This window comes from Schistocerca cancellata, chromosome 11, assembly GCF_023864275.1.
Source record: "Schistocerca cancellata isolate TAMUIC-IGC-003103 chromosome 11, iqSchCanc2.1, whole genome shotgun sequence".
Lineage (NCBI taxonomy): Eukaryota > Metazoa > Arthropoda > Insecta > Orthoptera > Acrididae > Schistocerca > Schistocerca cancellata.
This window is the reverse complement of record NC_064636.1, coordinates 53,172,678-53,186,075: the sequence shown is the minus strand read 5'-3', so window position 1 is coordinate 53,186,075 and position 13,398 is coordinate 53,172,678. Positions and strand designations below refer to the sequence as shown.

Here is a 13,398-nt window from a genome sequence, read left to right as displayed (position 1 = left end):
TTTCATTGAAGTGTTGTGTCTTGGGGACATCTGTGGTGTGTAAGGTGTATAGTAATGTGGATAATATGCCCCCTAGTGCAATGCCTGCTTGTAGAGTGAATTTTAAGAATGTGGCTTCATGGAGACGGACTTCGCACTGTCTTAAGTCGGGATAGCAAGGTCTGTCAGTTTATATAATAGTCCATCATGCCGGGTCTCATCAAAGGCTCTTTCAGTGTCAAGAAAGATGGTCAGAAGGCAGTGACCTGCTTTTGTAGCATTTGTGACGTCTGTTGTGAGATGTAATAGTGGCTCTAGGGTCAATCTTCCTTTTTGGAAACAGGCTCTCCCAGTATATACTATTGGTAGGAAGCTCTTGGGCTTCCAGCCTGGTGGCAGTGTTAGCATACTGTGACATTTTGGAGAGTGTCATACGTCTGGTCAAGATGAGTATTACAAGACTCGTCGAAACATTGCAGTATTTTAACACTGCCACCTGGTCAGAAACTTGAGTTTTTCACTGAGATTCGTGTTACTTTCCTGTTTCATAATGTTTTAATTTGCATTATTTTTGAAATTTTTTTGTCACAAATAGTGTGTCTCATTTTGTCTGCCTCTCCCATAGAGAATACATGAAGTGAATACACGAAGTGAATAAAAACTTTGTCGCCTCGTTTGTCAGGACTCTGGTCAGAGGAGACGGAAGCACCAGCCGCTGCCAGATCAGATAACGATCGAGAGTGCCGACGATGACAGCGTGCTGCCTAGCGGCAAGAATAAGAAGAGGAGGAAGAAGAAGAAAGGGAAGGCAAATGCGGCGGCCACACCGGCTGCAGCTGATGCAGTGGGTGCAGGAAACGGTGAGTGCAGTGGTGGATAATGAGGTGGGGATTCAGCAAGTCAAAGAGAGAGGGGGGGGGGGGGGGGCAGGGAGATTTATGTGTGTATGGTAAATTCCTTCCCTTTTAAAATTTCCCTCCTTCAAACCTCTGTGTCACCACAGATGACACGTCACTGATCTCATTTGTACTAAGGTTGCAGTACACGTGAGGTACTTAGTTGCTTCCACTACCCTGAGTGGCAAAGTTCTGAGTAATGTTCACCAATTGGCAGTATTCTGTAGTTGTTGTTCCCTTGTGCAGAAAACAGCATGTAGGTTGTGAAACTGTCATCTTGGAGCTGTAATTAACTATTAGCTGGGAAGTGGTATTGTAAAAATAACTAAATTTTGAATCGAATATAATAGAGGGAAACATTCCACGTGGGAAAAATATATCTAAAAACAAAGATGCTGTAACTTACCAAACGAAAGTGTTGGTATGTTGATAGGAGACAATAAAAAGCACACACACACGCACGCATGCGCGCGCACACACACACACACACACACACACAGTGTATATGTGCAGATGGATATGTGTGTGTGTGCGAGTGTATACCTGCCCTTTTTTCCCCCTAAGGTAAGTCTTCCCGCTCCCGGGATTGGAATGACTCCTTACCCTCTCCCTTAAACCCCACATCCTTTCGTCTTTCCCTCTCCTTCCCTCTTTCCTGACGAAGCAACCGTGGGTTGCAAAAGCTTGATATTTGTGTGTGTGCTTGTGTTTTTTATTGTCTCCTATCAACATACCAACACTTTCGTTTGGTAAGTTACAGCATCTTTGTTTTTAGATAAATTTTGAATCGGTTTGATTAAACAGAATGCCACTCGCTTTTTATAAGCAGAATATGAGAGACTGCACAATTATAGTCCACTTTATGACTCACAAATAATTTTCATTCTTTATACTTTCACAGAGAATAAACAAAGTAATGAACGTCTTGTTTGCGTAATTATTATGTAACTAGTTGTCAGTTACACATCCAAAAAACCAGAGATTGCTAATTAAGTTCTTAACCAATACCAACCGTGGCAGACAACATGTCTGTCCTCCGGGACTACAGATAGAGGTCTCATGTTTACAAACCAGAGCTTCCTAATTAAGTTTTAACTGATGCTGACTGCAGCAGACGAGTTGTCTGTCATCTGAGACTCCCAATAGAGCTGTGACCTTACAGCCAAATCAACTCGCCCGCCATTCAAGTTATACACAATTTGAAGATTTTCGAAGTCCTTGTCGTTTAGCAATTGTTTATTATTCTGCTGGTTACCACCACTTCTGAAGTAATGGAATGCTATCCTGCTGCTTTTGATGCATTTACTTGCAATGCAAGTAAATCCATTCTTTAGTTTCCCTAATATTAATAACAAAAGTTCATCATTTCGGTGTGCTATTTCCGAACACAGCAGCCAATCACGGAGAAGGACCATTAATTTAAGTGGTCTTTCTCACAGCACGTGTACAATAAAACAAGGGTGTATACGACCTGGGACAACTGGGAGATCCGGGATAAACCTGGGAATTTTTCATCCGGGAGAAAAGCAGGAAAAACCCGGGAATTTTTGGAATTCTGGGAATTTTTCAAAAATGGTTCAAATGGCTCTGAGCACTATGGGACTTAACATCTGAAGTCATCAGTCCCCTAGAACCTAGAACTACTTATACCTAACTAACCTAAGGACATCACACACATCCATGCCCGAGACAGGATTCGAACCTGCAACCGTAGCAGTCGCGCGGCTCCGGACTGAAGCGCCTAGAACCGCTCGGCTACAGTGGCCGGCGGGAAATTTTCATTGTTTTAGTTTTCAGTTAAATTTTTGTAACTTTGACTGGTATGAACTAATACTCTAACAAAGAATATTACCGTATCTTGCTACTGCAGAATAATACTGCAGCAATAAAAAATGAACAAGAGGAAAAAAAATGAAAATAAAACTTAAGTTGCAAAATTAAATGCACCATATACAACAACAAAATATAGTGCTCATACAAGCATCTGCCAACAGCAAAATGTGTCAGAGGCTTTAGGAAGACTGTGATGTATCTTAAAGTGTAACACGCACAAAATAGATCAACATTAAAGCTTAGATTCTCTTGCAGCTTATTAATATTAGAGACCAATGTTGTACGTAAAAGCTTTTCTTTTCTTGTAGCAACACTATGTATATTAATTTAAACCATTACCTTTTCCTATTTGTGTGTTCGTCCTACTTAACAGTGATGTTGCTATTGGCTGACTACATCACGTGTCGTATGCTCTCAATATCTGCTGTCATCGTCTGGTGAGATTGCTTGACATGAGCTACGACTGGCTCACAAAAGCGCATCGCAGTCTCGATTTCAATCTTTCGGAAAGTAACATGCGATGTTTGGTAGAATTTGAATTTATACTTTCGTAATACGAAAATACGCAGTGTACACGTTGCTGCACATCGGACATCTTTCCAAAACGTGTTTTTTCCCCTGATTCTCGTTTTCTGAAGTGCCGGGAAATTCTATGGCGGTGTATAAAACCATAACCATTGAAAGAATTGATAAGTTTTACAGTTTCAAGGAAAAGTATACTGTTACTTAAGATGGCAAAAGTGTATTTTCATCTGGGAGAAAGTGTATTTTTAACCGGGAAATCCGGAAATTTTTTTTCCTCGTCCACGTATACACCCTCAAAACATCTTTCATTGCTGCCTCACATTACGTAATATCATCTTCCCACTGCTGCCTCCTCAATTCCTTTAAGAAGAACTTCTTGTAGCTGAATATGATGGCTGTAAAGCCAGAAATATTACCGGAGTTGCAGCTGTGGCTCTTGTGATCTTCTCTTCAATTTGGGGATTGGCTCATTGATTTCATATCTTCACTATGCTGCGCCTGTGCTATCAGTTCCGTGTAGTGTGTACAGTGTCGGTCTCTCCTTCAATATATTTGGTGTGCATCATCCGCTGTCCTGCTCTCGCATTCTGGCCACCTGTAGAGCCGTCTAGTGTGACTCTTAATTCACTCCTGATCTTAGATATGGGTAGCCTTATCTCTGTGACATATCACAGGTGAGCATTTTCATTTGTACGGGCAATGTAGAAAGTAACTTACCATGTTGGCATTGCAGGAATAAATGTGTGGCGACTACTGCTGCGTGCCGGCGTGACTTTTGAGAGAGCTGTCTCGTGTGAACTTTAGCTGACTGTTGTCGCACACTCGGTTTAATGTTAGAATCACACTCTGCAGCATGCACCACGTACATATTTGTAGGAAAGTTGCTTTTCTCATAATCAGTTTTTTAGTGGCACGTCATACAGTAAAAATTAAATGCGGCCGCCGTATTGCAAGTCCTTTTTAGTTGACGCCACTTCGGCGACTTGCGATGATGATGAAATGATGATGAAGAACACACAACACCCAGTCATCACGAGGCAAAGAAAATCCCTGGCCCCGCCGGGACCCCGTGTGCGGGAAGTGAGAACGCTACCGCAAGACCACGAGCTGCGGACGTCATACAATATTATGTGATTAAAAAGACTTAATAAAAATCACAGGTCTACTTGTATCACAGGCCTTCTTCTGTTAATCAACTGACGAGTCCTCAGACTTCCAGTGATACATGCTACAAATTGTGTTGCTGTGGCACCCTCTGAATGGGGTCTACGTATTTGGAAGGAGTAGGGGTTGTCGGAGCACCTGAAGCACCAGTTTTCTTCTGTGTTTCCCCTCGCACGGATACGGAAACTTGACGACCAGCCAGTTGGCGGCAGCTTCCCGTGCCTCAGAGCCTCTACTTTTCTCCCAAACAGCTCTGCACTTCGGCGTGTGAGCCCGAGTGCATACCATTCTGGTCCTCTAGTTGAAGCAAGATTTCGGACAGTACCGGGAGCTGAACCCGAGTCCTCCGCGGTTCTGAGCTGCTCTCTGCCCGGGGCTGCCTCGGCCATTTGGAGGTCCAAATCTCCTTGCTGTGAGTGCCTTGCTTCTTTTTTTCCGTTGAAACCTTCACGTCTCCTCTCTCTCTCTCTCTCTCTCTCTTTTAACGCAACTTTCCCTTCTACAATAACAAATGAATCCCTTTGAAATTTATTCTCTTTCTCAAACTTTGCATACGAATTTAATTGCTGCTTATGAAAAGTGATTTTCTGATTATTTCGACAAAACATAGAATGTGTTGTCGTGTGGCCCTCAGTCGTTACCTGCAATAACCCAAAACTGTTCCTTACCTTTTTTACTGTTACTGGATCGCCATCTGACTGCTACATCGAACTGCGACACGAATATACTTACTCTGTTTTACTATACTCCATTAGCTGCTGGTGGGCTGTCATAATAAGTCGCTGTATTTATTACCAAAGCTGACGTTATTCTTTAATAGCAAAGCTGACATTATTCTTTAATAGCAAAGCTGACGTTATTCTTTAGTAGCAAAGCTGATGTTATTCTTTAATCAATTTGGCTGAAGTTATGTAATTCATAGTTACACTTTTTCTTGACAACAATAAAAGTTTTGCAAAGTTTTACATTGATGGTTTTTGGGATGGATTATAATTAGTAATTGAACATTGCTGACAAAAATTAATTATATTCTGAAAATGTTTGTTCAAATATTTACTGCTGGTAATGAAATGATTTTACAAATGTTCAAATAGGACTTACTTTCTACAATAATCTTACAACTAGCATTGCGCAAACATACCTTCAGTAGTCTTGAGTTTTGCAAAGAAAGTAATTCAATAATATTAGTTCCTCTTATGATAATAGTTAGCTGATGTCTCTGTACATCCGTTTATAATCTCTTGTAAATCATAGCTGGTGGCTGGCAGGCACACTGCTCCTCTCAACCTCTCGCTTCAGACCTGCTACCGACTCGCTTCACATCTCGCTTACTACTGACTTCCTACGGATGCTAAAGTGCGGTCTCTCCTGCCAACAATGCTTTCTGGTGCAGACAATCCCTGCTACAGCAAATAAACAATTTTTTCAGCCTTCAGTTGCAAGGTAACTGAAGGCTGAAAAAATTGTTTATTTGCTGTACATTTCACAGTTGCTGACATGCTGCAATATGTTAAAGATTTGTAAATCCCTGCTACCATTACAAGTATCAATGCGCGGTCTTTCCTGCTCTTTTCTTAAAATGTATCCATACGCAGTCTCTATCGCCCTTTTTAAAATTATATCAATTTGCGGTCTCTCTTGCCAACAATACTTTGGTGCAGACATTCCCTGCTACCACAATTATTTCCAACATGACAAATATTAATTATTCCTACTTAATCCTATTAATAAAATATAAACATCTTTCATAAATTGTGGTTTGACAATAAACAATAGAAATATACACGTCGTACATTGTATGTTTTAGGGCCACATTGAAAGTAAGAATGTGCTGTAGTACTTGGCACACACATTAACTCTTAGGGTACTGTTACCTGTTACCTGCTGTGACGCCACATTCGACCGCATCCTAAATGTGTTCGATCGGGTTAGATCTGGGGAGTTGTGGGGGCCAGCACATCAACTGGAACTTGCCACTGTGTTCCTTAAACCACTCCACCACACTCATGGCCTTGTGACACAGCACATTATCTTGTTAAAAAATGACACCATCGCGAGGAAACATGATCGGCATGAAAGGATTTACGTGACCTGCAACCCGTCTACGATACCAGTACAGGTGTCGAGGAGCTGTTCCTCTGGAAGATGGCGGACTCACGCCCTCCCATTGGCACAGTGAAGAAAGTGTCAGGATCTGCCAGACCGTTCAATGCTCTGCTACATCGCCAACATCCAGTGCCAACGGTCACGTGCCCATTTCGGTCACAGTTGCCGATGTCGTGGTGCTAACATCGGCACTTGGACAGGTTGTCGCCTGTGGGGGCCCATCGTTACGAGTATTCAGTGCACTGTGTGTTCGGACACACTTGTACTCTGTCCGGCATTAAATTCTGATGTTAGTTCCTCCACAGTTTGCCACCTGTCCTGTTTTACCAGTCCGCCCAGCCTACAACTTCTGACATCTGTAATGAGGGGTAGCCGCCCAACCCCACAGTGTTTGGACACGGTTTCACCACGTGCTGAAGACACTCAGCACAGCACTCCTACAACACTGGAAAGTAGTGCAGTTCTGGAAATGCACGTGCTGAGCCTCTGGGCCGTCACAATCAGCCCTCAGTCAAACTCAGATAGATTGTGAACCTTCCCCATTCTGCGCATAGACAGCATAGTTAAAACATGTGTTCCTTGCTCTTTCATTCAATGTTTCTCCCGTGTTTTTTGTGGATATCACTGTGTGGCCCATCTGAAATTCTCCAGGGGCGTTGCTGGGGAAGCAGGTTCATAGTTTCTTATGTCATATCTGGAATTGCCTTGACACGACTTTTGAGGTCGAAATTCCACCAGAAGTTTATTAGGTTCTCTCCATTCTTCCATGCAATTTTGTCATATGATGTTATTTGAAGACAAATGTTGATGGTGTTGAGCAGCAACCAGCCACAAATTTATTTTAAGTTACTTTATTCAAAAGGTACCATTACCAGTTTCGAATCATTACAATTCATCGTCAGGCGGCTTTCGTGCTTTTATTAGAACATGTGGTGGGTTTTTTTATTGATAAGTTGTCTTAAAATATAAATAATGACTCGCGCAAAATGTCGGTTTGGAGTACTTGTTTTCATAGTTTTCATCCAGCAGACAAAGTTCATAGTTTTCGCCAGATTCCCATCATTGCATCCATAAACTTGTATAATTAAGTGCTTCAGATTTGTTACTGAATACATTTCCAACTCATTCGTATCGCCCCCACACGTAAATTTGTATCACTGAGAACTTCAGGTTTGTCACAGAACAGACTTCTGACATGCACCGCACGTTTTGATAGATAACAGAAGGTTTACAAACATATAAGCGTCAAAGATGCTATGATATATTGTTACAGTATAAAGATGCCCCATGTTTGGAAAAAGATCGTATATTCACTTATGCAATGAAACGCATTTTAGACCAGTATAGAGAGACATTGATTTTGTGAATATTAGAGCAAATACTGCTACACTAATTATAAAGATATTCCATGTCAAAGATTTTTTAAATATATAGATATGGGTAAGACAGTACATTATTTATTTACATTTAGGATTGTGAGAATTGTAGTAACATATAAATTTGCTACTGGATCTGCAGATAGGTGTAGATGTAAAATTTCTGCATTGTCCTCAGTTTTTCTCACTGAATGGTTTTCTTCAGCAATATGGGCTGCAATTGCAGATTTGTTCAAGTTGCCAAGCCTTATAGCATCAATGTGTTCTTTGTATCTAACTTCAAAACTTCTGCCTGTCTGTCCAATGTAAATTTTGGGCATGTATCACATTTGAGCTTGTATATTCCTAATTTACTGTAGGGGCTCTTGGACATGTTTACATCATGGATTACTTTTTGTTGTAATTTATTATTTGTGGAAAAGCTGATTGAGATATTTTTCTTTTTAAATAATTTTGCTATTTGATATAATAGTGGACTTATATGTGGGAGAGCAGCATATTTAGGTTTGGCTTCTGTGGCACACTGATTTGGTGTTTGGAGTGCATGTTTTGTGGATTGCTGTTAAGTGGATATGTGGTTTTTGTTTGCATTTTGTTGTGGAGTTTTTCTATTATTATAGGTTTATATCCATTATTATGAGCAACTGTTTTAATTATATTGATTTCATTTTGTTGGTCTGTGTCACTCATTGGTACTTTTTTAATTCGATGTACCATGGGTCTGAAATATGCCTTTTTTGTTGGTGGGGGTGGCAAGATAAGTTGTCAGTACTAACACCTATGGTGGTAGGTCTTCTGTAATCTTCTGTAAATACTAAATTGATGTTTATGCTTACTATTACAAATCTTCAGGTCAGCCTTCAGGGGTACCTGCATGGAACCATCCTATGCCAACGTATTCATGGGCCATCTAGAGGAATCCTTCCTAAACACCCAAAATCCTAAACCCCTCACCTGCTTCAGATTCATTGATGGCATCTTTGCTATCTGGATCGAAGGTGAGGACACCCTATCCACATTCCTCCAAACCCTCAACAACTTCTCCCACATTTGCTTCACCTGCTCCTACTCAACCCAACACGCCTTCTTCCTAGATGTTGACCTCTACCTCGAAGATGGCTACATCAGTACCTTCGTCCATATCAAACCTACTAACCACCGGTAATACCTCCATTTCGACAGCTGCCACCCGCTCCATACCAAGAAGTCCCTTCCGTATAGCCTGGCCACTGGTGGTGGTCTCATCTGCAGTGATGAGCAATCACTCTCAAAATATACCGAGGTCTCATTGAAGCCTTATTCTCTCTATATTTCTCTCCTTTTCTGCTACCATACACTGGTGCGGCTGCTCGCAGTGCGGTTTCAGTTGCCTGAGAATGCAGCTGTGTGTGTGAGTTGCATTTGCGTGAGTATGTGTGCGCCTATGTGTGTCTATTGTTGACAAAGGCCATTGGCCGAAAGCTTAAAGTGTGAAACTCTTTTTGTCAGCATCTCCACTATATGGTGAGTAGCAACTTTCTTTCTCGTAATATTGTTACTTCTGTGTATTTAGTTCTTGTGCAATAAGTAATTGAAAGTGTTCCCAGACTTCACGTACAAACTGTATTTTCCACGTGGTAAATCATCTCGAGGGACGACGTTTGTCTTTGAGGTGGGACGGCAGTCGGACTAACTGAGTACCTGCAAAGGTGTTCGTGCATGTTCGAAGGATTGCTGGTCGAGGTCGGAGTAGTGCATCAGCCCTGGAGCAAGAACCACAGTCGAACCGTACTGGAAAGTGACTCCAGAAACAAATAAACACTTTTGTGTCTACACTATGATTGTGTTTACGAAGTATGTTCATTTTCAACCATACAAATCGCTCCACTGCACAGCAAGTATTTAGGAATTGCAAAGCATTGCTGGCTTTGCTAGTAATAGTATAAATCTCAGCTTGACAGTTTGAAATTTCCAAGAGAATTAATGCGTGTAAAAGTGTTCATTTGTTTCTGGAGTCACTTTTCAGTATTGTTAGACTGTGGCTCTCCTTCCAGGGCCGATGCACTGCTCCGACCTGGACCAGCAATTCTCGGAACGTGGCAAACGCCTTCGCAGGTACTAAGTTAGTGCGATCGTTGTCCCATCTCAAAGACAAATGTCGTCCATCGAGATGATTTACACGTGAAAAATACATAACAAAATCGCACGAAACGTGCATATTACATTATTTGAAACAGTGGAAACTCCATGTGGGAATATCAACAATGCAGTAAAATATAGATTTCTATCAAGATGACACATTAAGTTACAGACAGACACTATTAAAAGACACTTGTACAAAGCTTTCAGCCACAGCCAACGGCAGAAAAAGAGAAATGCGCAACATTCATTAGTAGAAGCAAGCAAACCTTAATTCTGACCCAAGCTGCCATAATTTGCAGTCGTGTGTGTGTGAGATGTGCTTGCTTCTTTGTATGAATGGTGTCTGGTTCTCTCTTTCTGATAAAGGCTGTGGGCAAAAGCCTTGTGTAAGTATCTTTTAATTGTGCCTATCTCCAACTAAACATGTCACCCTTACTGCAAGTAGCAGTCTGTCTTCCCCTACACTGTAGATATTACATCATTATGTCATTTTGTAGCTCACAATCATCATTTGTGGAAAAATATATGTAGTACTTCATGTCACTCGTAGAGAGTGATAACGTAACACCACAGTAACTCCATGGAGCACCTGCTATTGACATAAGGAGGTCCTCAAACAAGTTTCATCTAGCATATCTGCCTTACGGCTCTCTCAAACAAAAAGTAAAATACAAAGTAGTATAGTACAGGTGTGAAAAACAGGGTGAAAGTAAAATTAACACGATGTGTCAGTGCCAAATAACATAGCTTGATGATGAAACTTGAACCGTTCATAGAAAGAACTGCTACAGACTAGTTCAGGTGATACCAGAAAGAAATATGCAGTGAGAAAAAATGAAATGATACTTTTTTCTTTGCAAAGACAATATTTACACTGAAGTCACTGTGATTTATGAGTCCCCTGGACATTACAAAGCAGGGGATGCAGTTCTTAAGGCGTGCGATCACTGCAAACAGTGTGCACACTCTCAAATGTGCTGCCACGCTGGCCGCAAGTTTGGTAAGGAGTCCTTGTGGTTGGGCTTTCCATTCTTCCAGCAGTGCAGTTGACCAGCTACTCGATAGCCGTCAGTGCGTGTGGACGCGCTGTGATACGTCTCTGTAATGCATCCCACCTGTGCTCGGTAGAATGGGCAGGTCAGTCCATTAGCCAAATATCCTCTCATTCTGAGAGCTGCTCTGCCTGCAGTGTTCGCTGCAGTTGTGCATTGTCATCCATAAAACAAAAGTGCAGGCCGATTGCATCTCAGAAAAGATGCACGTGGGGAAGGAGTATAATGTCATAGCAATATTGTACTGTGTTCAAAGATTTGGAGGTCAGTATGCCCGTGCAACATTATACCTCCCTACACCGTAACAACTGGACCACAAAAACGATTATCTTCGACAAAGTTACTGGGTGCCCTCAATGTGCGGGTGTGAACGGGACACAGTGGTGCGGTCATCGGGCAAAAAGACAACCCCCGTGCAGTCGCTGTCCACTGAGGGGCTTGAGATTGCCCACCTTGCAGTTCTGTTAAATGTGGTTGCATTTGCACCTGCTGTGCGACGCGGGCCACATCTTGCCTGTTGCACGATGTAGTGGTCACCTGCTACCGTATTTGGCTGTGGTCGACAATCTCCACTCCTTCGAACAGCCGTGCCTGTGGTTCGGGACGTTCCCTGTGCACGTGAAGCAGTGCTGTGACCAGTGCCAAACTCCTGGGTTACACTCGTCACAGTTTGTCCTCCTTCCACTTTCCTGACGATTCTTCACCATGCGACATCATCTACGTGTTGTCTCCTGTCGATGCTTTGATGAAGACCACCACCCTAATGCACCGTTACTGCACAGAGATTGACACAGACAGTCCTTTTGCACGCCTCGTGTTGCAGTGCCGGCCCCAACTGGCACTGTAGTCGCGCTGACCTTAACGCCGCATTATGTCCGGCATTCAGAGCGTGACTGGGAGACATCTGACATGTTTCAAAACTTTCATTCATTTCCACTGAGTAGTTAATATGTTATCTAACTCATCTTTGAGTTTTACAGAGCAGTGTACATAGAAATGATGATAAAACTGGGGAACCCGGCAAGGCCTCACAATTGCAAAATACCGCGTGATCAAAAAGTCAGTATAAATTTGAAAACTTAATAAACCACAGAATAATGTAGATATAGAGGTCAAAATTGACACACATGCTTGGAATGACATGGGGTTTTATTGGGGGAAAAAAAGGAAAATAAATTGCTAGACACGTGAAAGATCTCTTGCGCGCGTCCTTTGGTGGTGATCGTGTGCTCAGCCGCCACTTTCGTCATGCTTGGTCCCCAGACCTCAGCCCGTGCGATTATTGGCTTTGGGGTTACCTGAAGTGGTGGACATATTGAGCATTTCCTGTAAAGATCATCATCTTTGCTTTGTCTTACTTTGTTATACTGATTATTGCTATTCTGATCAGATGAAGCGCCATCTGTCGGACATTTTTTGAACTTTTGTATTTTTTTGGTTCTAATAAAACCCCATGTCATTCCAAGCATGTGTGTCAATTTGTACCTCTCTATCTACATTATTCCATGATTTATTCAGTTTTCAAATTTATACTGACTTTTTGATCACCCAGTATATATGGAAATTTGTTTTACATCCTCATCTCCTTATCCCCCCTCTCTACCCCTTTCCTCCTCCCCCCTCCCTTCGTCCCTCTCCTCCCCCCTCCCTTCGTCCATCTCCTCCTCCCCCCCCCCCCCCCTTATCTCTGTCCATCGCGTTTGCCCTGCTCCCTCTACATCTTGAAGGAGCAACTTATGTTCTCTTCTATACAGCTGAGGGGTGCACATGCCTAAACGATGTGCTAGTGAAGAAAACAGCAATACATGACAGTTCATGCTGGAAGAGCCACACGGGCTCTTTCTGACATATTAACCCAAAAGCTAATGACTACCGTAACATTTGAAATGAGCTAATACCTCTTAATAGAGAAGGTTCTGGATCGGGCGGACCACGGGTGGCTTACATCCTTTGTTCAACGTCATCCGGCGTTGTGGGAAAACTGCTTCAGTGGTGTGCTTGCCAGCAAAGGGGTGCCAAAATGACCGGGGATAGAACAGTAATAACTCAGCCTGGTAGTCCTGGAATGCACTGCACTTCACTGCACTATTTGCACTACAGTGCACACAGTAGTCCAATTGCCGATACCAGGGGGACGAACTGGGCGTTCGGCATGAGGATTTGTACTCCTACAGTCAGTAGAATTGCCTCGAGAAGACACAGCTCGAGAAGGAGGCGTGGAGAAAATGTGGTAGCACTCCTCTTATTAAATGGACCGCAACAGGGTGATGACAGCGGGCACGGGATAAGAATTTTTTGGTTCACGTGTATCCCGGCAAAATGCGGCAGACGGTGACGTGGGTCACG

At 42.5% G+C, this 13,398-nt stretch overlaps 1 protein-coding gene across 2 annotated transcripts in view; it reads left to right on the top strand.

Moving 5' to 3' along the window:
- The window catches only part of LOC126108470 (exosome component 10), a 219,304-nt gene that overhangs the window by 182,012 nt on the left and 23,894 nt on the right, over window positions 1-13,398 (top strand). For both annotated transcript variants that reach the window (XM_049913717.1, XM_049913716.1), the window contains exon 15: window positions 662-839. In XM_049913717.1, the coding sequence (XP_049769674.1) occupies window positions 662-839 (178 nt within the window). The remainder of the gene's footprint in view (window positions 1-661; window positions 840-13,398) is intronic.